Source organism: Apostichopus japonicus, chromosome 3 (assembly GCF_037975245.1).
Source record: "Apostichopus japonicus isolate 1M-3 chromosome 3, ASM3797524v1, whole genome shotgun sequence".
Lineage (NCBI taxonomy): Eukaryota > Metazoa > Echinodermata > Holothuroidea > Aspidochirotida > Stichopodidae > Apostichopus > Apostichopus japonicus.
Window position 1 is genome coordinate 3,278,238 of NC_092563.1, and position 26,191 is coordinate 3,304,428.

The window sequence follows — 26,191 nt, forward strand, 5'->3', positions numbered from 1 at the left end:
TTCCATTCATTAACTGTTTAATTGTACCATACAAAACTATTCTGTATTTATGTATACTGGACACTAGGATTTGTTTGTAATGTTCTCTCGTGAGTGGGGATGGTGGGGGGGGGGTCAGGCCCCTTCCCAATTTATATGTGGTTGCACCCCTGAATATTACTGTTACTCAATTGTTTGATTGTTTAAATAAAGGTGACCATATTTTTTCCAGGAAATCTGGGGACATGATATTTGGTGTTGACCCCCCCCCACCCCCAGTGTTGTCATCAAGGGTTAGCACCTACAATGTACTAATAGAGGAAGGCATTTTGAGTGTATCTAAGTGTTTCAGTTGTCCTATGTTTTCAGATGCCCAATGTTAGAACACCCTACCCCGCAGAAACAAGTATTTTTGTCTAAGATATATAAAATCCAATGCCAAAACCGTGAAGGTCTCTGAAAGCCTCATTAGTCATTATTTGAACTTTGTGTAACATCCCAGGAACTAACCTTAATGGTCCAGTCATTTTCATTGATGAGCCTAGGATGTTTGAGGGGTCATTTCTAAAAGATATAGCACTGATCGTGGTTTAGAAATCAAACCAAGACTATAATAGCAGTGCTCTGTAACTAACAAATCAAAGTGGATTAGTGAGTGGCTTAACAAGGTTACCCTTTGATTATTAATGCAATTAACTTCATTTGTATTGTGTGTTATATCGGCCTACCATCAGAAATGGTCTGCTCTAGCAAGGGCAAACATTGAAAAGTGAACGAAATTATCAACCTAGAGTCGAATATGTAGGTACCAGCACACTGTTTTGTCTACCAGACAAGACAAATAGAAAAAAAATTGAGTATTATTTTAACTGCAAAACAGTTCTGTATTCCACAGTTCATGGGAAAGACAACACATTGCTCAGATGAGAAATAATGATAAAAAATATAATAATATAAGTTCCATTTGCTGCTGCAAACGATTTAAGCAGCTGTTTTTTTCATTGCCAGAGTTTCCATTGATTTCTGTTACACTTTCATCCTAAAGAGTAGATGGTTATTGATCACACTTGGACACACACCTCTATTGTTTCACAAAAACATGTTTTATTTCACAAATATAAACTAGCATGTTAATCTTATGATCTGGTTTCAGTCTAAATCCATTTTCGATTCCGCAGTATTTTCATATCAATCAGAAATGTGGCTATTCTAATGTTATTTTAAAGCAACTGGTTGAGTTGATGAGAATTCTTTTTATATCACTTTTATGGTTACACAATTCCCATATAAGTGTTGAAAAGTGGAAAAGTTTTGAGAGTTTCCAATTTGCCTTTTCCGCCCTATACAAACATACACCCCACCCATACATACACCCATACAAACACGCATACATACATGCTAGCTATTAACACTGTAAACCTGCCTTGGCTATGCAATGTTTAAGAGCCAATCAAATAAATTTATGACTTGCTAATTCACATTCAATTCTGTGAAAAAAAGAAAAACTCTAGCTGGATGAACTTACATATATATATATGTATATGTATGTATATATCTATATATCTATATATATATATATATATATATACATATACATATATTTGTATTACTTTGGGTGATAATTTAATAGCCTTGGGTTAAAAAAAAAAAATCTGAACACCTGCTTCAAATGATTCTAAAATAGAATGAGTATTGATGTTAGTTTCAACCGTTTGCGAATAGGTGGCAGAACTGTGACTTTAAACCTCTCAAAATATACCAGAGTAAAGTGATTCGATTTACTCATATGGTAATGGTTTGGGTATGTAGTACATTGCTGCCACTGTCTTGGTGAACTTTACACATTTCTTCGGCAAATTCCTAAAGTCATTCTTTATGACAATGCAAAAAAAAGTATTGATGATGGGTTTATTGGTTGACTAGTTGCATTTTGAACTGCAATTGGTAGGTTGACAAATTATATTTTTTGTGACAAAAATTGGGCTTAATTTTCTGAGTTTTCTTCATCAAAATTAAAACTCGTTTATCAGAGCACCATTTGCTTCTCAGTTATGGGTTTGGTGGTGTTGAACCGAGGGTCAGTGTTTACTACCAGAATTGGTGTAGATATTAATAATCTCAAGTATCAAGGATACTAAAGACAAACTAGTTAAAATACTTTTTTGTTATAAGCAATCCATGGGGGCAGCTATATAACTACTTCTTAGAGAATTGGATGGATCTATTTTGCAAAATTCTGAAATCAGGTTGTGCACGAACGTTGTATAATCAAGAATCATACCAATGTATTAAATAGTAACAAAACCTACAAGATGCATACAAAAGTAAACCGAAACAACCAAAGTATATAAAACTATATTCAATGAAAGAAAAAAACAAACAATTAATTTACTCCCAAATTTGGAGAAAAAAAAAACTGCAGGCGGACGAAACATCGAATGTGAAAGCCGAGCCCCCTTTTTGTTTGGTATTTCTGATCTATCTAGCATATTTGGAGGAGTATCAGAGATGGCTAATGAATAATTCATGAGCTTCTCAAAAAGTAGACTATGTCGATGTTACCTAGCAACCATTAGCAACAGCATGTTGTTGATAAGTACGTTGTTTGTTTAGAAACAATACACATTGGAATATATATATATATATCTAAATATAATTTGTTTGCCTGTCTTAAGAAAGCCTTCACCATCAATTATCTTTACCTACTTCTAAAGTTGTCTGACCGCTTGGCAGTAAAAATATTTCTTCTGCTAAAAAGAAAAGATTTTAAATGAGAAAATGTGCCTAGCACCCTCCACCATGTTATGATCCAAAATATAAAAACATTTTGTCGCTACATCAGACAAATGACTCGTCGACCAGGCTCACTCCCCGCAGAATTTCACTTGCGATGGGATTTGATAAAGTTGATGAGACCGTTGGTAGATGCATCGTGGGATGATACTTTCCCATCACCACCAAGCTCGGGCTGGATAATCTTGGCTAGCTGTTTCCCGAGCTCCACTCTGACAAGAAGAAGGCAAGACAGGCATGAGATGACGTCTGAATTCTCACAACAAACATACACACGCAGGTACATATGAAGTTTCACTAGACACATTATCACATGATAAAGCATTTACATAGAGTAATGCCGATCCATCGTCTGTGCAAGTCACAAATGTTATTCAGTAAAGCATACTCGCATTACAGGACAGACACACAGTAACATGGCTGTCACATGTGACTCAAGAAAAGACATGCATTGCTGTCTGCACAAAACAAACAGAATATGATGGGACATGATAAAAAAAAAAAATACCTCTCACAGATTTTACATTCTGAATACGACTTACAAGAAATTATAACTGGAGATTTTCCATTCGGACTGTGACAGACGAAACATACCAAACACCATCAAAGATTCAGTGTCACATTTAGAATGTGACAGAAAACATAGCCTCGTTTAATAACAGACTGCGATGTTTTCTGAGCTTGCTGATACTGACATGCAAATCTTGAAAGTACAGTATAACATAGCACTCATGGGTCACCATGACGACCATTCTTAAGGCCTGCATGGTAACTGAAGCATATCTTTAATTAACCAATTTTCATATTAGCATTAAGTTAAAGACACTTGAATATGTTCTGAAGTGAAAATGAAGCTAAAACTTTCATGAATTTTTATGCACTACTAGTTTCACCATACGCTAATCACTCTGGCCTTTTTAACTGCATGGTTTCACTATTAAACACTCATGCTATAAGAACTGTAACTGCCGACTATGTCTACGAATGAGATGATGAACTCAATATGTTATAAACGATGCTTTTATAGCAGTAGTATAATCAACCGGGGAAAGGAACAGTCCTTTCTAAGTTTTGTGCTCTTGAAGGTCCAAACATTTATTGTTTGTGGTGGTTGTGATGACGGGGGGGGGGGGGTTGGGATAGGGGAGGGGGTTGAGTGAGTAAAATGGAAATTATTTAAGTGGCAATTCTCAGTCTTAAGTAAAAAAAAAAAAATGAACAACAACATACAAGGTAACAATACAAAATACAACGAGGCTAATACATGACTTAGGGTAAAAACAAAAGACAAATCTCATCAATAATGGAAACCATAGTCTTTTAAGTTCTAAGAACACTCACCCCCACTGATCATAAGAGTTGATGTCCCAGATGACTCCCTGGGTGAAGATCTTGTGCTCGTAGGTCGCGATGAGTGCACCTAGGATGAAGGGAGTCACCTTCTTCACCAGGATGGAGTTGGTGGGTCGATTCCCTTCGAAAACCTGTCAAAATGAGAAGATGAAGCTTAAAATTTGAAGACACTAAAGAAAGAGAGATACAGTAGGAAAAATATAAAATCATAATTTCATAAACAGAAGTGAAATTTCTAGAGACAGAGGATGTGGAAAGAAAGAAGCTGTATATCAATTTCAGGTAGTCTGTCATCTCACCGGAGAAGAAATAGAAGAGATAAAAGAGTGAAGTAGTTACGAGGAGACAGGTAGTGTTGTGTGTGTGTGTTTATATTTAGATATATATATGTATGTATATTTGATTGTATTAAAATGCATCGCTTTGTTAATAAAGTGCAGGTTACTTAAATTCCTTAATGTTTATAGTGCCATTTTTGGTAGACTATAGTAACCAATTTTATCTCTAGGGCATGCTTGTATTCAGTCTGTACTTATATTTGTAATTTGGAGTTGTTGTATGTGTTATGCAGCACTTTTGATGTTCTTATTGACAAGTTACATGCTGTCTCAACATATGAAACATTTGTTGAACATCATTGCGATACATTAACAATGCTTTTTGGGCTCAGTGGTGTAGTTTAGTACTGTACTATATATACTGTACTGTATTACATGGTAAACAGATAACAAAACAAGTTTAGCATCAGTCCCATTTTCATTATTGGCGTTGGTCCTCTTTAACACTTTCGTACTCAATTCGATAAAAGCCCTAGAAATTACTGCTAATGTCTTTGAAGTTTACATTATTGCCTTTTTCAAATTTATTTCACTTGAAAATTAAAATTTTATGTTTTTATTGTGTTTTTAATTGAAATATCAGTGATTTTTTTCTTTCTTGCAATAAAGTCGAGTGACTTAAACTGGCCAACCCTGCCAATCCAGATTTTTTGTTTAATTGAGTGAATTTATGATGAACAGCCATAGGCCTTAATACATAACTGATTTTAATATGATAAATGTTGACCACTTAACTATTCAACTTCCTGAGATTTTATTGGATACCTGTATCAACTTACTGAGCGTAGAGTTGACAGTGAGTGCAACCATAACGATTTATCAACATGTTAGCTTTTGTATATAAAATGAACCATTCTTGTCTATTCTTCCAATCAATGAAAACGACGTGAATGATCAGGCAGAAATCCTTTATATGTGTTAATGTGTTATATGTGTTAGATCCTTTCAGAAAGCTACAAAGTTCCAACTGTTTATACTGATTCTTACACAAATACTAAAAGAGAGCTATAGCTGCTTGCACAGGGAGTCAACACACTGAATGCCTGTATTGTGCTGAAACAAACAGACTATAACGATAGAAAAACACTTGTCATGACAACAATTGAAACAATACCGCCCACTCCTCACTGGGAAGAGAGGGGCAGGGAAAGGGGAGAGAGGATTTAATTTTTCAAGTGAGTCATGGTTTACAGGATGGAAGTATAAGTGGATTTTTGTGTAACTATGAATTCACAGGACAGATTTCAAAACATGTGTTACTAACTCCATGTTAGTCCATGCTAGCCACACAATTAGCCTCCAATTAAATAATGTATATAACTGTCTCAACTCTATGTAAGTCTATGCTTTAGCCATATATACTGTCTTAACTCCATGTTAGTCTATGCTAGCCATATATAGCCTCCAATTAAATAATATATAACTGTCTTAACTCCATGTTAGTCTATGCTAGCCATATACAGCCTCCAATTAAATAACATATATACTGTCTTGACTCCATGTTAGCCTATGCTAGCCATATATAGCCTCCAATTAAATAACATATATAACTGTCTTAGCTCCATGTTAGTCTATGCTATAGCCATATATACTGTCTTAACTCCATGTTAGTCTATGCTAGCCATAGCCTCCAATTAAATAACATATATAACTGTCTTAACTCCATGTTAGTCTATGCTAGCCATATATAGCCTCCAATTAAATAATGTACATAACTGTCTTAACTCTACGTGAGTCTATGCTATAGCCATATATACTGTCTTAACTCCATGTTAGTCTATGCTAGCCATAGCCTCCAATTAAATAACGTATATAACTGTCTTAACTCCATGTTAGTCCATGCTATAGCCATATATAGCCTCCAATTAAATAACATATAACTGCATGTCTTAACTCCATGTAATAGTCTATGGTATAGCCATATATAGCCTCCAATAATAATGTACTGTCTTAACTCCATGTTAGTCTATGCTAGAGCCATATATAGCCTCCACTTAATTAGTGTATATAACTGTCTTCAACTCCATGTTAGTCCATGCTATAGCCATATATAGCCTCCAATTAAATAACATATAACTGCATGTCTTAACTCCATGTAATAGTCTATGGTATAGCCATATATAGCCTCCAATAATAATGTACTGTCTTAACTCCATGTTAGTCTATGCTAGAGCCATATATAGCCTCCACTTAATTAGTGTATATAACTGTCTTCAACTCCATGTTAGTCCATGCTTTAGCCATATATAGCCTCCAATTAATTAGTGTATATAACTGTCTTAAACTCCACGTTAGTCGATACTATAGCCATAAATAGCCTCCTATTAATTAGTGTATATAACTGTCTTAAACTCCATGTTAGTCCATGGTATAGCCATATATAGCCTCCAGTTAATTAGTGTATATAACTGTCTTAAACTCCATGTTAGGCCATGCTATAGCCTCCAATTAATTAGTGTATATAAATGTCTTAATCTCCATGTTAGTCCATGCTATAGCCATATATAGCCTCCAATTAATTAGTGTATATAACTGTCTTCAACTCCATGTTAGTCCATGGTATAGCCATATATAGCCTCCTATTAATTAGTGTATATAACTGTCTTCAACTCCATGTTAGTCCATGCTTTAGCCATATATAGCCTCCAATTAATTAGTGTATATAACTGTCTTAAACTCCATGTTAGTCGATACTATAGCCATAAATAGCCTCCTATTAATTAGTGTATATAACTGTCTTAAACTCCATGTTAGTCCATGGTATAGCCATATATAGCCTCCAGTTAATTAGTGTATATAACTGTCTTAAACTCCATGTTAGGCCATGCTATAGCCTCCAATTAATTAGTGTATATAAATGTCTTAATCTCCATGTTAGTCCATGCTATAGCCATATATAGCCTCCAATTAATTAGTGTATATAACTGTCTTCAACTCCATGTTAGTCCATGCTTTAGCCATATATAGCCTCCAATTAATTAGTGTATATAACTGTCTTCAACTCCATGTTAGTCCATGCTCTAGCCATATATAGCCTCCAATTAATTAGTGTATATAACTGTCTTCAACTCCATGTTAGTCCATGGTATAGCCATATATAGCCTCCAATTAATTAGTGTATATAACTGTCTTCAACTCCATGTTAGTCCATGCTTTAGCCATATATAGCCTCCAATTAATTAGTGTATATAACTGTCTTCAACTCCATGTTAGTCCATGCTCTAGCCATATATAGCCTCCAATTAATTAGTGTATATAACTGTCTTCAACTCCATGTTAGTCCATGCTCTAGCCATATATAGCCTCCAATTAATTAGTGTATATAACTGTCTTCAACTCCATGTTAGTCCATGCTCTAGCCATATATAGCCTCCAATTAATTAGTGTATATAACTGTCTTCAACTCCATGTTAGTCCATGCTCTAGCCATATATAGCCTCCAATTAATTAGTGTATATAACTGTCTTCAACTCCATGTTAGTCCATGGTATAGCCATATATAGCCTCCAATTAATTAGTGTATATAACTGTCTTCAACTCCATGTTAGTCCATGCTCTAGCCATATATAGCCTCCAATTAATTAGTGTATATAACTGTCTTCAACTCCATGTTAGTCCATGCTCTAGCCATATATAGCCTCCAATTAATTAGTGTATATAACTGTCTTCAACTCCATGTTAGTCCATGCTCTAGCCATATATAGCCTCCAATTAATTAGTGTATATAACTGTCTTCAACTCCATGTTAGTCCATGCTCTAGCCATATATAGCCTCCAATTAATTAGTGTATATAACTGTCTTCAACTCCATGTTAGTCCATGCTCTAGCCATATATAGTCTCCAATTAATTAGTGTATATAACTCTTCAACTCCATGTTAGTCCATGCTCTAGCCATATATAGCCTCCAATTAATTAGTGTATATAACTGTCTTCAACTCCATGTTAGTCCATGCTATAGCCATATATAGCCTCCAATTATAACTCTCTTCCCCGTTTTATCCGTTCATAATACTGAACAGTTAAAGATATCTCATGGATCGTTATATCAATAAACTTTGCACATTATTGCACAAATATAAAACTAAATTAATAAAATAATAAATAAATAAAAAATAAAAAAATATATAAAAAACTATAAAACATAGAACCAATGACGATGGAATAATATGGAATTTACTATTTGTGTGAAAAATTTAAATCAAGCTCACAGTATTAATGGGTAACACACGTACTTCAATATACATTATATATACAGCTACATATGCATGTAAAAACAGGGATGAAACTTTGTAAGTATAACTGAGCTTCTATGATCAGTTATTTGATACACGACTCATGCAGGAATGAAGCAGGCATTTAACACCCTCTAATACTCTATGTTACTCTCAATCCAACCAGTATAGTTGGCCATATAAACTGCATTGCATACATAGATACTGTGTGTGAAGTATCAATGAACATGCTGGTAGGTTTTTCACTGTACTTTGCTGCTAAAACCAGTGAACGGAGAACCAGAAGGAAGCTGTGTGCTGTTCATACCCTTCACTTAAGCTGGTCTATCATATTGTCAACATGTACTGCATACATCAGACCTCCAAATTCAGGCTAGATATACTGGCTAAAATACCAGTGGATTTACCCTTTTGCCAGTATAGAAAAAAAAGGGATGGGAGGGGGGACAGGGGAGGGGTAGCACTTGTATTTTTCTACCAGTGCAAAAGGAATCATGTTGGTTTTGTATTATTCAAGGAAAATGCAATAGGGAATTTGAATTAAGGCAGTAGATTTTATGATTGTGAAACTGTAGCCTTGGTATGTTGCCTATAGTTGCAGTGGTGTGTGCAAAGAGCTGGGGGGGGGGAGGGGATGACCCCTCACCTTCGACCATCAGTCTGGGGGACAATGGTTCAGTTTGGGGAATTTTGTATCAGCCAAAGGAAGAGTCGGACCATTACTACAGGTTTAAATCCTGAACTGCGTTTATACTACAGCCGTGATCTCGAGGTCCGGATCAGATCCAAGATCTGATCCGGATCTAGTGTAAAAGCACCCATTATACCCCGGTCCCACGAACGCGGTCTTGCTTCAAGCAAGGATAGGTGGAGCAAAAACTGTAACCGCAGATAAGCCCTGCAATTTGAACCCGCGTTTCAACGAGTTAACTCCGGGCATAGCGGCAGGCTTGGAAAACCTTGGAAAACGTCCGAACCTGGTTATTGCAATAGAGAATATGAACAGCGATCGACAGCTATGCAGTGAGTCTTTTCGTGGGGGGTATATATCATCCAAGCAGCGCACACACGCTATTTTCTACCGGGGCTTACCCGATACGGCCAACGTTTACTATCTTTGAAAAAGTCAATGCACTGGCAGGGAAATCATTGTTCCTATCTGAAGCGCAATATTTTGAGTGCAATGAGTGGTACGACTTTTCGCGGGGGTTAAGTAAAACAAATCTCTCATAGTTTCCAAAATGAAAATAAAATAAAATGGAAAACCTCATATAATCATATCAATTATATCTAGCAGATATGCCGACTTTGTGTGCGTACAATTGTTCCAACAACTCTGGAAAAAAATCTGTTTTCACACTTTACCCAAAAGAAATATTTAACCCCTAACACAAAATAGTTGGGCTGGGCTCGATGTCCGCACCTGTTTATACTGTACCATTGAACTTGACATAGATGTAAAAACTTTTCTTGGCAAGTTGCCAACAAGAAATTCCACTGCAGTTTACTTCGCAAGTATTGCATCGAAGAAGTTATGGCGTAAAGACTAAACGCTTTACGGTGGCACATTTCATGTTACTACTTTCTAATACAGAGTTCGCAGTATTCGAAGTGAACGTATTGGTTTTGGTGTGCTTTTACGAACATTCGCCTCATCGACTAGGCTTTGTAGGTCTAGAACACTCCACCTTTGTTCAAAGGCGGCGGAAGCACTTTTAATCTGGGGATGGGGGGGGGGGGCACCGACATCGAAGGGCACTTTGCAGAAATTCGATTGGACTGATGCAGCCTGATATTAAGAACCCTTTTTAACTCTTATTGATTATCTTATTTGCGTATACTCATCACTACATCAACGTTGCCCCCCCCCCACCCTCAGTGGCGGAGCTTAGGGGTATGGTCAGGGGGCAAGAATGGTTTGTAGGCCGGGGCGCTTTCGACACTATCTAAGCGGAGCGCCACCACAGGTTGGCGCGGAGCGAACATAAATTTTTGGAGTAAAGATATTCCCTAGATTGCCGGTAATGGCCCTTTCCGGGCCTTGCTAATTGCAGATAAACGAAGAATAAATAGGTGTCATCGCCATTTTGTCAGAAAATTACACCAACAAAATGTGACAATGTCAATAGGTATTTGAGAGCGCAATAAAATAGTCAATATAAAATAGTCGAATAAGTAAAAAGTGGTAAAAAGCTGAAAAGGGCGCCAGCAGTCAATTTGAGTCCGTCAGGGGGGCATCCGCCCTCTCTAACTGTATGGACGCTCCGCCACCGCCCCCACCCCTCAAGGAAAAAATGCATACTAGGCCTGCAATGTCCAATGTGCACATTGGAAACAAGGAACAAGTTTTCTGTCGATGAGACAAAATGAGGTGAAAACATTATAAAGCCCAAGTCCATACACTCTCGATCGATACATGCATGAAACATGTCAAAATAATAAAGGATGGGGTATAGGTTATGGGATATAAAAGCTGAACTCATTATTCATAGTAGGCTATAAATGGCTTCTGCTTAATACAAAGTCACAATGTAATATAGCAATATATTTTTGGAAATGTATAAGGATTATTTTTTTGACACATTGAATATGCTTAAAAGCACTTACCAGAATGTTAGAAGCCTTGTGATAGTAAACATTTGAGTTTGACCCACAGAAATTCATTAATACTTCTAAATTAGGATTAGATGATCTCTTACTGAAATATCGCTGACCTAATAAGGTGATCAAGAGTACAATTTTTTATGTAGAGAAAGGGCTCATTTTTATTCTGATGAAAAGTGGGGGCACGTGCCCCCTGTGCCCTCCTCCCCCGGTTCCGCCGCCCTTGCCTTTGTTACTAGATCAATTCATGCTGGCTAAATATCATCTCACATTCATCTCACCTGGTAGGCCTACGCATAACTATTTGAAGAAAAAGTATTTTGTACATCCCCTTATGTCTTATGATCAGATGTAAGATAACGTGGTATGACTCCTAAGCAGCGTTTATAATTCATTTCTTACACTTTACAAATTGGCGGGAAATTAGTGCTAACCCAAACGATGGTCGCGGGAAATCTTACAAGTGTAACACGTCATATCTTTCGTCCACCGTTATTTTGTTGTTGTTTTTTGTTGTTTATTTCGGACCATATTCTGAATGACGTGAAACGAAAACTCGCTGGCCTGCCAAAATCCCGATAATGCCACCCCCCACCCCCAGTTAAACAACAGTATGCTATCTTTAAAAGAATTGTCTGGTAGCCCTTAGACGTTACCTTAAAACCAATAAATAATTTTCCAAATATGCGTTTGACAGAGAAACGATTTTTAATCGTTTAGGATGGATATTTCAAATATACTAGAACAGTAGAGAACGTGACGTCATCTTCGCAAATGCAGATGGCGACGTAAACCACGATCCATACAGTTCCTGCAGTAATCACGACAAATACCGCGTTCGAATACAGATTAATTTCTTTGTTAATTTTCGGTGAAATTCAATATAAATTATATATGTTTTAAAAACATCGTTGAGCCGTCATATACATATGTAGTGCATCGGTGTTTTCGTGGTTTTGTGTAACACGACGAAAGATTGAACAGAAGACTTCGTTGTTTATCCTTTTGCTGTAAAGTTGATCCGTGAATTTTATCTCAGCAATTTTTTCTTATTTATATGTTTCAATGATAACATTTTTCTTAAATATATTTCATTGATAACAATTGCTGTGGTTACAACTATTCTATGTGTTATAACTGTACCCACATATTTCCCCTCTATTCAGTTTGAATATTATGCTTTCACATTTTTTTTATCCAAACGTTACGAAGTTTATGCGCAACTTAAATCCATCTTCTATTCGTTGAAAGTCCGATATTGGGGGTGGGGCGGGGGGGGGGGTACACCCCTCAGTCCGACAAGTTTTCGGTCCGAAAATGAAATACACGTTTTCAGTCCGAAAATAAAATGCACGTTTTCAGATTGAAAACGTGTAATATACGTTTTTCAGTCCGAAAATGAGATACACGTATTCAGTTTGGCAATGAAAGCAGTTATAATGCCATAATATCACCAATAAACAACACTGGAATGCAGGTGGGAGTTGCGAGGTGGGATCATTTCGGCAAGTAATCACCACGCACGGTTCTTGTTCGGTCGTAGGATGTCATGGATGGTGCGTAGTCACTTAATTATCCATGTTCTTGCATGGGTTGAGCCCAGGGATTATTTGAAATCACGTTATTACTTTTTCACCCATACAGTGGGGGCTTTTTTTTCATTTTAGACGAAACGCTGCTCTATTTCGCACCAAGATGCACGTAAATTGTAAATTTTATTTTCGGACTGAAAAGGTGTCGGACTGAAAACTCGTTTTTTCGGACTATAAACGTGTATTTTATTTTCGGTTTGTAAACGTGTCGGACTGAAAACTCGTTTTTATCGGACTAAAAACGTGTATTTTATTTTCGGACTGAAAACGTGTCGGACTGACAACGTGTATACCCCCAAATATTTGGCACTGTGCCACGATTTCAGTTCGAGCTCTACAGTCTACACTATTAAACAGCTGGTCCTGCGATTTGTGTTTTATGTTTTAAGATGATAGCAATTAACCAATCACATATTTCAACTGGTAAACGTCATTCATCAACCCTGTAGATAGCGAATGTAAACTCCACCCATATTCCCTTATATGGACGTTTACTACGAGCTTCATTGACCATGATTTTGACTTGGGGACACCAAGTCTAAACGGCGGGAAAAAGTTCAGCACATCGGTTACATGTCTATAAACATGTTCCCGCATCGGAATATGCACACAGCAATAATTCTTTACGGTCAATTGTAAGTCTTGTCTTTTTAAGTTAGCAAACATGTGTGATGTGGCTCTTGTTTGACTGAATCCAGAATGCATGCATTCTAGTTATCCTTTTATTTTTACTTTGGTATGTGATTTACAAATTTTTCTTTTATACAGGCCTATAAGATTGTAAAATTTTACGGGCCTGATGAGTAAGTAACTAGGCTACTTGTTAGTTGGGCTACTACATATAATGTTCCTGATTATCGATCAAATAGAATCCAGTAACAGTAAGCCTAGCTTAAATTTTCAGTTTGTACTTTATTTGGCTGACCGTTCTGTCGTAGCCTTTCTCTCCCATACGCATACAGATGTCTCAGTACACTGGAGCGTTGCGGCATATCCCATCAAGTTTCGACATTATTTTCGTCGCACCAAATGCCAAGCAATGCGAATACTTCATCTTCCAACCACATACTTCGCTCTGTCTACTTCTGCGACATATTGTACAGGAAAATATCAATAATAATCATAGTAAAAATAATAATGACCTTTGCGGTTATCTGGACGTCTTCAAGAAAGCAACTCAAACTTTATACTGTATGTATGCGGATGTACACGGGCAGCTATACAATGTGTACTACTCGGCAATGCCTTATGTAATTCCTTCATTTTCGCTGCATCGGTCTATTGTACAAATGGACAACCAATATGAAAATAGACACAGTTAATGTCTATATAGAAATACGCAAGCGGCGCAAACCACAACTGATAAAATCCATCGTATCTTTTTCACCCCAAGGCAATAGTTTATTTACATTGATTAACGTTTACCCGGGCTTAGCTGTCCTAACCCCACCTCTCATGAGGGGCTTAATCAAGCTCGGGCTTGCTCCGTTCCCACGGAGTAAAAGGGTGGATCAAGTTGCCCTAGCCTCGATAGGTCGATCAAGAGTGAAGCAAGCCCGCGTTCGTGGGAACAGGCCTTTAGAGGCCAGTTATAGTCGCACAATTAAGCTTCTCAATGTATTTACACTTCATTGATTCCACACAATAGGTCCAAGAAGATGTAACTGGAGATTTGATCTTGCAGTCAGCAGGGAGTAAAATCACAGTAATTAACTGTGACAGCCTCAGAGGCCAGAGTAGGCGAAAAGAGGAGGTATCGATGTCACCAGCTAGCTTGGCTAACTTTTGCCCCAGATTTCCCGGGGGCCAAAATTTGCAAGGAGGGCTAAATAATCATCTTAATGTGCTTCAGGATGCACCATTTGAAATGTTAAAGATTGATTTTTTTTTATTTGGGGGAGCATCCCTATAAAGCCCCCTTCATATGAATCGGCTTTAGTGAACCCAGTGCAGTTCCTCTCCTTTTTTAAAAATCCTTCAAATATTATCTTCTGGCCCTATCACAAAAGTTCAAGCTCCTTCCTTCCTTCCTTAATCAGTCGGGACAAAGTTTGGATTTGGCCCCAACCCCCTCACCATTCAAATCCTGTGCATGCCACTGTGTATTTCATACAGTTGCTTTAAAGGACATCAGCTGCTAAGATAGTAGGCTACGTTGTATGAAGTTCACCCGAGGTTATCACTTGCGGGACCATTTAGCATGCTGTACGTACAATAGGCTGTACCACCGTGTCCAGAGTTCTCTGAACATTCATGTCCTCTTTTATCGACCGTATGTGAGCATCCAGGTGGATTTAAATATTTTAGGTAGTTTCGACAAATTATAGATTGAAGATACAGTAAGATAACCAAATCTTCCTGATTTCTGGGGACAGTCCTTGGATTTCATGGACCGTCCCTATTTGTAAAAAGGCCCTGAATAATTTCAATTCTACCTGTTTAGCCTCCCATTCTTAGAGTCAGCTTGAACAGATTGCTCAATCATGTAAACAACTACAAGCACAAAGTTCATTCATGGCCCTCTTATTAAGGTGACCATTATCTTTGAATAATTTCATAGCCCTAACTCATATGACAAGCATCATGTTGCAAGTAATCATGAAACATACGGCCTCCAATAACCCAGTCAAGAGAATTTCATATTGGTTAAAATAGTTGTTTCCTCCTAAACTTGGGCATTTTACCACCATCCATCATTGAACTGAAGAATCACCAAATCACTGAGAGACCGTCAAAAAACCAGGGTGCCCTCCATTTAAACGTACATTGTAGGTACTAACCGATGATATATCCACATGGGACAATATAAATATCATGTCCACTGAATTCCTAAAAAAGAAATATGCAGATTATAACTTCATATGCAATGAAAAAAAATATTGTCTGTGATTTTACCTCCCCTAAATCATGTTGCTTTCACAAATGGGAGATGACACTCTTAACTTATACCCCAGTTGCCCCAGACTGTGAAAACTTGTCCTCCCTTCAGAGACATTAAAGTAACTCCAAATGAATTCAGTCTCTGCACTTCGATAGTGCCCATGTTAAATTGAGTTCATAGCATGCTGTGTCTCATGGCAGCATGTATAAACTGTACACACTATGGTGAGCGCCTTTCAATACAAGTTTTATGCAGAAAGAGATGTCAGGAGTACTACAGTATTAATAGATGTAGGCTTGTAGCCTACCAAACATGGAACCTAGCCTGTTTGTATACAGTTCCTCCGGCATGCATGAAGAGACACATTGTCAGCATGCCATCTATAAGCATTCCACTACACACACACATATGTATATATTGCAGTGAGTGCATGTAGTCAATAATATCACCCGATATGTACGAGACAAGCTAAAGCAACAAAAAAACCAGGAAGCAACAATGCATTGTGGTTCGATGATGTAACATGAGCAGTACTGCTCATGTTACATCAACAAAACCACAATGCATTCTTGCATTCAACATTGAACATGAATCTGACGAAATGTATAATGAGGGTGTACATGTTTACAAGGGTTTCACAATTTGACCTCTGATGACCCAAAATGACCGTTGACCCTCCACCAAAAACAATAGTCTCCTTTAAATCAATGTGGTACTTCTACACATTAAATTAGAAGTCGGCCGGAGCTTCCCTTTTTGAGATATCGTGATTACAAGCTGGGCGTCACAAACTCACTCCACACAAACACACACCCCAAACACTCACTCACACATACGCCATCATGAATGCAAACTTTACGATTATCATCGAAACCAAAAAACTAATGACAATAAACTCTTATCTCTTTTAACATCTCTTTTATCAGCTGTACAAAAAAATAGCAATATGTTACATATTTAACAGATGAATCATTCAGTGCATGTGGTCTTTATAGACATGTACAGTTAGTAACCTATAACGTAGTTGACATGTTAAGGATCGCACAATTATGGAAATCACCAGTGCATATAGCTGATGTGGATTTCTCATCAACACCCATGCATCTATGTAAATAGCAATGGTGACTCCCTGGGTTTATATGCTATAGGAATCCAATTGCTACAGATGCAGTCATCCATCAATAATAAATGTAATATGCTCTCATTATTAGTGTGAACTTAAGACTTAAAAAGTGACATGCTTTGTGGCTTCTCGCTGAGGCCATATGACTCGATTTTTAACAGAATAGAGAAGAACCACGTTTCTTGTTTCTAAATCTGAAGCAATTGTTTTAGAAACTTGTTTTGGTATTGAATCAAAATTTTAGGTCACGCAGCTGGTCATGTTTTGCCTCATATTTCCTGCAAGTTTACTACACTGATCGAAATATTACTCCAGTTGGCACTGCCAATGAAAAAACTTAAGACAACCTGAAGTTTATCTTTCTTCACAACATGAATCTTAATCAGCTCGATCATTAAGGATTTCATTCAGTTCTCAACAACAACTTAGTTGGCACCTGATCTTTCTTTCGTAATAGTTTTAATAATCCTACGCAACATGAAGCACTGGAAATTTTCAGTGACCTTTCTGTGTGAATCCTGGTTTCTCAATTCGAAACCAGTCACCTATTTGGAAATATCAATGTTGCATGAACACCCTTCTGCTTTACTGGCTACTCTCTGCTTGCTTATGGTGGACTCTTTGATGTAATTCATGCAGAGGAGTAGTTGAATGGTCTTTGGTTACACACCTGTAATATCTAATTTGGTTTTAAGGTGGCTACCCTATAAGTAAACTTGATGGCTCTATCCCTGAAGTATGAGTATGAGGAGTTGACCTGTATAGTGCTCAAAATACTGTTGCAGCCTGCCTTATGTTTCGTCCAGTTAAGTCAGTAGTCTGCATGGACACTGTCATTTAGTACTACATTTGTGGAGTGTTAGCTCAGTGGTTAACGCCGGTGCCTTTCAATCATAAGGTCCTGAGTTTGAGTCACTCCAAGATTAATGTATGTCGTCCAATTACAGAGTTGTTTACAATTGACAATTCATAATCATGGACGTTAAATATGAATCAAAGAGACTGACTTCGGTCAGCTTGCAGCTTTGGTAAGCCAATGATGGCTTCTTCGCGAGTTCCTGCTTGCAGGAGGATCTAAAATACATACATAAATACATACATACTACCCTATTAACTCTTTCAATTTCATTGCTACCCTCGGGATGATTAAACAGCAGAAAAGTGATGTTTCATATTATGTTCTCATAAATAACTTTCATTTTCATTACATGTAAATTACAGACTATTATCGGTCACAATCTCTTCTGGGAATCGATTCCATGTAAATATGGTTGTAAGTACATTGATATCATCTGATGCAGTAACATTCGCCAGGAGTTGGCAAGGGAACTGGTTACATAGAACTGGTTGTCATGGTTTTGACAAAAGGGCGCAGTCCTTAGTCATTTGCATACAATATCATCCATCCTGGGCTACAAGTAATATTGGCACAAATCTTTGGCAGTTTCGTTCTTACGATACCCCGATGACTTTCGTGTGCAAAATTAACAACCTTAGAAATTAAAAGTAAAGGAATAACTAATCTCTTCCTTGAAAATAAACATCATAGTGATAGTCAGACTATCACAAACTCGGTAGAATGGTAATAACTCCTCAGATAATTCTTTAGTGGGTTTTGGCCACCTAGATAATTTGAACTTTCTAACTCCCGCCAGAACGGAGTCTGTTTCTACTATAAACTTGAAAATATACTGTTATTTCCAGCCTATTAACAAAGATGGCAACCAGTCATGGAGGAGATGAGATCTGAAACTCCATGGATTGCCCTCTTGTTAATATTGTATTCTCATTCTCCTTGATCATTAATTAACTACAAATTACTACTGAAAATTAAATTTGAAGGGAGACAGTTTTGCAATCACAATGTTTATTTAAATTTAAAGTCCAAGCTATATTGACGCCTAGCTTCTCTCACTAATGGACGTACGCAAACAAATGTTTTAAATGTTACCTACCTTATGAGGCAGAATTTTTTCGATTTTATCCGCAGCCATGCCAGATGCTTTCAACTCCTTCTCTGCCTCTTCCTTGCTCTTTCCCTTCATTAGGGCCTCCGTCTGAGCCAGATAATTTGCAAGTAAAATCTACAAAATGGAAGATGTGGATCCATTATGTAACAATGAAATGACTACAAAAAATATGTAGAGAGCAAAGAGGGTGAAAAATTGAAACATGAAAAGACAAAGAGTTATTGTAGGAAAATATCAAAAATAACAATAAAACATCTTTCTATTTCTTAAGGCTACCCCTTCTCCAACTCCTTAACCCCCTCCCCGCACTCCCATAACAAGATACATGTACTTTATAGGAAGCATGCCCTTGAAGGATAAAACGTTACAATCCTCACTTGGGTACCTTGTGCATTTCTTGCATAAAGTCACATGGTTTCTTGAAATATTCTGCCAAAGCAATTTCACAATGGCAGATTTGATCTGCATTTTGTGAGCCTGAGTCATTTGTGAGCCCTGAAGTTTGCAAGACCTAAAAGTTCTGACAAACTTGCCCTTTTATGAACCATACAGCTTCTGCATCCCTGCAATTTGCAAGAACTTTACATTTAAGAGACCTGCAGTTTGAGCCAAGAAAGTAACAACTGAACTTTAAGAACTATATCAGATTCAGATTTATGTCATGTTATTTGAAATGAAAATGAACTTGTAGAGACCTGCTACATTGAGTGAAACCTGCCCTTTGTCCGACCCCAAGCTTCCCTTAGTCATATAGTACAGTCTTATAGTTTTATGACCTAGAAGCATTTGAGACCTGCAGCTCTTGAGATTTACAGTTTGCAAGGACTGTATCGTTTGTAAGACCTATTTTTCAGACTTGCATATTATGAGACCTGCAACTTCTGAGACCTCCAGCATCTAAGTCATATAGTATAGGAGAAAAATGTTTGTAAGACTAAAACAATTATGATCTGCACCTTACAGACCTGCAGCTTCTGGACCCAGAAGTTTATAAGGACTACATATAGTTTGTAAGACTTATAATGTTTTGAGTCTTGCCTATTACCAGACCTGCAGCCCCCAATCCCTCCAGTTTGCGAAACGTGTAAATCCTGTGGGACCTTCACCTTTAGAGACCTCCACTTTGCGTGATAAATCGACTCATCAGACAATGTATTCCCATCGTAATGTAATTAAGTCTTTTTCATACCTATTTTAAGCAGTAGAGAATGTTTGGAGACTACTGTACATACTACTCTGTATCCTATATTTGGAATTCTACATATTTTACTATTGACTCATGTCAAGTGCTTTCAGAAATTCTTTTATGTAAAGCGCTATATATATATATAGGCATATCTTCTTTTTATTTTTTAGTGACACTGTTATGTCCTTAACTTTATGGACGATACTCTTCGACAAATGTCATAAAATGTCATAACGATACTCAACTACACCAATAACCGTTTCTTTATGTTGAGCAGTGACCTTTGACCCGCCACTTCCATTGAATGTTAACAGTTCTTGATAACAGTGATGAACATTGGACCCTCAACATAAATGACGCCTTCCAATCTGTTTTGTACCCATTTTCCCAAGTAAAAATTGACACTGAACATGGACCAACGATCGCTCACACTCCACCGAACGCAAAAGCTGGGCAGAGGCAATGGGTTTGTTCCACTGCCTCGTTAGGAAACAAATAAGCAATGTGTGGATCTTACAGTATTGTATAATTATCACTCACACCACGACCAACAGTTATTGAAATGAACCATTCTCGTTAGGAATTAAACATGTCCTCTATTAATTGTTTTTTTTCAAACATTTAGATATTATAACTATTGTCTTTTAACCATTTTCCTCTTTGGGGGTAATGACACATGCCAGCTAAGTTTTGCACCCCTATAGATGAGTAGAATTGTCCAAAGTGACCATCAGAACCAGTTTTGAAAAGTACACTGTGTAGGCACAATTTATCAAGATATGATTTTTGTCTGATTTGGTGTACAATCTAGTCTGAGTTATCTGTAGGAATCATGAGAAGAGTTCCTCCTTCCTTACTGTTTATCTAGTTTTTGGACACTAAAAGCTTCTGCCCTTCTGCATGCTAGGATTCCTGTACGTCGTGGTACAGTGAAAGCTTGTCACACACAACATGTATGGAGGCCAGCAGATTGCACAAGAAAGCGACGGATTATAGAAAGGAGCAATTTGATTGGTCTGTATACTGATGGGTCTGGTTGTAGTCCAATCATAATAATTGTATCAAGAGCAGACAATGTCCTCTTTCATATAGCACTCAAACCAAAGGTAATACATCATAAGGTTCCCAAGATAATGGTGTTTGAATATGGGGAGAAAGGGAAGTTTGCTCAGACTCCAGGCAATTTGTCTAAATATTTGTCTACAGTTCTGTCATTGTGTAAAGCGCTTTAAGCAGCTTTGCTGATTATGCGCTATATAAATATTACTTATTATTATTATTATAAGTAGGGAAACATGATCTTTTGTATAAACTTTAATCCATGCTTGTAATGGACACAAAGTAAACTTTATGAAACTGTTCAAACAATTAAGTTTGCTTAGCCACAACCGTCATAAGGACAAAATACAAGGCCAAAAATCTGCAAGATTTACAAATGTTTTTTGGGGGACAAAACAAGATGCTTACATCCCATATTCATAATAGTTTGGCAAGGTTTCAATATCTTAGAAAATGAATTTTAATGTTTCCTGTATTTTTTTTTAGAAATCCCATCTATCCAAAATTTTCTTGTCTATACCCAGTAAAAAAGGTCAAACATTTGAGTCAACTGTGCTCATTTTTATCACTAAAAATTCAATAACAATATCATAAGGAAATAATTTTGCAAAGATTACATAAATTTCTTTCCTCTTAATAAACTTGACGTCCACCTTTCTTGTGGTTTCTTAGTAAAATATCAACAATAGAGACTGATATTTGATATATAACCACCCTTATTTGTAATGTTTATGTTTTATTATATTCTTTAGCTAAATTAGTAATGCAAAACCTACCAGTTCTTTTGAAGAAAAGCTGCCGCCAACTACTAACATGATTATCATCTCAAATTCAACGGTTATTACAAGGTCTTCAAGATTTAAGCTGATTGCCTAGGTAGAGGACTTGAAAAATGCTTAATATATCAAAACAAATAGTTCAAGGAAAAAAACCCAAACACTGGTAGAGCAAGTCTAGTCTCACTTTGCAAAGGTCAAGAGATCAATTGAGACCAAAAGTAGGTTGGATACTTTGAGTTCATATCTTAAATTATGACTTTTTTACCAATGGTGTTTTACTGTGTGTAACATGATTTTTGACATTTTGAGCTGATACTCTGGTCCTGTTTATACCTTAAGGTCAGGCTATAATCTTGTCTGGAAAGTCATTTTTGAATCCAACCCTTACCCCTCCCTTCCAATTTCTTCTTTAACTTTGCTGGGATTTGATGTACTATTTGACTAAATCAGTGGCAAATCTCCAAACAAAGAACATCACATTCATATTTTTCGTAAACACTTTGAATGTACTGACACAAAGACATTCTTGGAACCCGACAGATTACCAGTCATAACATCTAAAGAAACATTAAAAACGTTAAAGTTAAAGGTTGAAGGTTTACAGTTTCGTTCAAGGCCAAGGCCCTCTCACACGACTTTACAACTTAATCCTCCGTCATTGATAACTTGTCACACCCACACCAAAGTGTGCACAATTCAATCAATCTCTCTTAGGGCACCACAGTGCACCACATCCATGTGTCCCCCAGGGGGGCTTCCCATAGGGTGCAGCCACAAACTGGCACACAACTATATAGACAAGTCACCTCGCAAGTCCCCATTTATACACCTGCATGGTTGAAGAGAGGTAATGGAGATAAAGTGCCTTGCCCAAGGACACAATGTAATGATCTGGCCAGGACTGGAACCTGCAATCCATAGATCACAAGTCCACTGCCTTAACCACTTGACCACAACACCACTTGACCACCATGATTGCAATTTTATAAAGTGGGACAGGACCCCACAAAGACCCAAATTATCTCCAAAATAAACTCTGAGGATCGGGTAGTCTGTGACTCACCTCATGATGCAGGCCAGCTGTGATTGGGTTTTGACTTTCCACTGGTGCGATGAAATCAGCAGGAACCAGTCGTGTACCTGAAGAATAATTCAATAAAGAAAGTCTAGTATTTCAGATAAGTTTAGTACAAATCAGACTTGGAAGCATTCTTATCAACAAATGCTACTTTCTCATATGTAAATTAGCTATGATAAAAATGGAGTGTGTTTTAAAACCAACCTTTTGACATGTTATCAATAGTTTCTGATAAACCTGCAAGTATAATTACTCAATATAAGAAGGTAATCATTCAAACCAAGACACAATCCTATTTTCCAAGAAAGTGATTGTTCATGAGCAGAATCACTAGCGAAGTTTCATTAGACACTACTCAATATTTTATCATCCAGACACTGTACAAACTAGTATTAATCGCATGCGAACAATCAAATTGGAAAACTTAAAAAAAAAAAATAACCACACATAAAAAAAATTGTAAAAAATCAAAAAGTATGAAAGGTTTACCTTGATGAATTAACTGGTAGAAAGCATGCTGTCCATTAGTGCCTGGCTCTCCCCAAACAATCGGTCCTGTGGAGTATTCTACCCTCCGTCCACTTCTGGTGACATACTTTCCATTTGACTCCATATCACCTTGTTGGAAGTAGGCAGCAAAGCGATGGAGGTACTGAAGAATTGTTTAATTCAGAGAGGAAGGTTCAATATTTCACTGGAAAGTCATTGGTACTACTCCATATATAACAAATTTTTGGGTAAATTATATATTTGTCTAAGTTTTCCAAAACATGATTTCCAGTAATCAGTAATCTTCAAACACTTCAGCAAACATCCTCATGGTACCCACCCAATGGTACCCACATAATGGTACCCAACGAATGGTACCCACCGAATGGTACCCACATTGAATATCTAAATGGTGACCCAGACACACATATCATCATAAACCTATACTGCCTAATTTCAAAACAGTTTACTTTGGTGATCCCTTCTCCCTCCCCCTGTGCCCCAATACTTACCCCATTATGCATCCCTTTCTTCCCTCCCTCTCACCTTCCTCCCCACTCCCACCCTGCCTCCCAGGTCAAACTCTCATGCCTCACAACCTTACTAGGGCACATGTTACAAAACCACACTTACTGCACATGAGAATAGAGAATCCCTAAAGTTGCTTGTCGGTAATATAAACTCAGATAAATTTGGCAATTCATGACCAAGATTTTATTTTATTTTTGGTTTCAATCAAGATAAATGCCTCCCACAGTCTCAATTGTGATACCCTACTAATAAGATGTCACGTTTTATCAATTCATTGGCCACCTCGGAGGCAAGGACATGTAACGAAGACAAAGGAGAATTGACAACATCGAAAGCATCTCCCTCTCAAATTTTTATGAATAATCCAAGCATAATTCACATGCATCGTGAGTTAACTCTTTTAATGCCCATGTGATGTAATCAACCATCAGATAGGTGACATGTTGCATCTTTCTGCGTGTTCTCCCAGAAAACCATAAACTTTTTTTAGTAACTCTTTAACACATTTCATATAAGAAATATTTAAAATAACACTTTGTAGCATGTCTTTTGACAAGCATTTACAAAGCTAGCACAATGGTTTCTATTCAAACATGTTTGATCTCCAGAGAAATTACTCTACAAACCGAACCCAGCTGGTCTAAATTGGTTTGTAAGTATAAATGTCCAGACTTCATACCAACATGAATGGTAGAGATTCCTATCTGGGGATAATCCCAAATCTGGGGATAATCCCTAATCTGGGATAGTCAAGGTTTAACTGCGCAACGTTTCGCTCACCTGATCGTATGGCAGAAGAGCGTGGGTTTCAGCTCCGAAGAAGTTGTGGTACCAGACTCCTAGGAGACCCAGTATGACCGGGAGGTTCTTCTCGAGCGGGGTCGTCATAAAATGATTGTCGATGAAGTGAGCGCCCGCCAGGAGCTGCTCAAAATTGTCAAAGCCAATGAATAAGGCAATGGACATGCCAATGGCAGACCACAGGGAGTAGCGCCCACCTACCCACTGTAAGAAAGGAAATATAACATATATATATATATATATATGTGTATGGCTTGATTACCTGATGAAAAGATACTCCTGAAACTGAATCAATAACTCTGAATTCAAAGAAATCACTACATATGGGATGCGTCTTATGTAGACAAAAGAAGACTGCATATATATTCTCAAGGGTGAAGAGACCAAAAAAAAACTTTTGATGTTTCATCATTGAATATGTCAAAAACTGACAATTTTTACAATTGAGTGTAATAAGTTGTCATTTTTGCTTAGAAGCCTTTTTAACTCCCTTAGAGTGACCATGGAGATGTTGCTGTTGGAAGCATTGCATGTAGGCTAAACAGACATTCATGGGCGGTGAGTGGTGGGGGGGGGGTGCGGTGAATAGGGATTCAGGGCAGTGCGGCAGGAGAGATTTTACCACTTCTGTTAAATTTATGACAATACTGCAAGATTACTGCTTCCTCCTACAGAGAGAATCGTCTAAAAACAAAGAACTATTTATAGACTTATGTACTATTTCTATATAGGAAAACCTTGCAGTGCTTTGGTTTTTATTAGAGCAAAGAAGATAAGAATACTACACAAGTGTCACAATTGTATATACTTACATCCCAGAAAGAGAACATGTTGTTGCTGTCGATTCCAAACTCACTCACTTTTACCTGCATAGCAAAATCAATACAAAAAACAAATCAATAACAATATTTCTGAGGGTGGATGTGGGGGGGGGGGTGGGTTGATGGAACCCAGCCAAATGCAAACAGTTCTAGGTGGGTCATAGCCTACAGAGGTAGCGAGACAATGGTTCTATGATGTAATCACAGCAAATGCTTTACTTTCGCTAGAATCATCTTGTGGACATGTCCTTGAATTGTAATATATATTTTATATAATTTTCATTTTCTTTATAGAAATATTTATTTTATATTTGGCTTAATGATTAAAAAGTTATAAAGAAAAACATTTTTTTTCTTCAATTTTACTGAATTGCCATAATGCAATCATTCACTTTGCAGAACTTGCAAGATGCATTCACAAAAATTTCACCAAAGATTAAAAAATTCATATTTTAGTAAAATAGGTGGTATGAGGATGTGATCTTGAACTAAAATCCCCCAAATTACCAGCAATTTTGTTACGCAATTACCTACAGCTACTTGACAATTCCTATCTTTCCATCACCTAGCCTTTGAATTT

The 26,191-nt window shown here is 37.3% G+C and overlaps 1 protein-coding gene across 1 annotated transcript in view; it reads right to left on the reverse strand.

Annotated features, from left to right (window-relative positions):
- Positions 1–832: 832 nt before the first annotated feature.
- LOC139960396 (glucose-6-phosphate isomerase-like) overlaps positions 833–26,191 on the reverse strand; it is a 41,146-nt gene continuing 15,787 nt past the window's right edge. The window contains exons 8-14 of the mRNA XM_071958741.1: positions 25,603–25,656; positions 24,770–24,994; positions 23,459–23,621; positions 22,955–23,031; positions 18,853–18,981; positions 4,114–4,256; positions 833–2,984 (exon numbers count right to left, since the gene is read on the reverse strand). Coding sequence (XP_071814842.1) covers positions 2,861–2,984; positions 4,114–4,256; positions 18,853–18,981; positions 22,955–23,031; positions 23,459–23,621; positions 24,770–24,994; positions 25,603–25,656 — 915 coding nt within the window. The 3' untranslated portion in view covers positions 833–2,860. The remainder of the gene's footprint in view (positions 2,985–4,113; positions 4,257–18,852; positions 18,982–22,954; positions 23,032–23,458; positions 23,622–24,769; positions 24,995–25,602; positions 25,657–26,191) is intronic.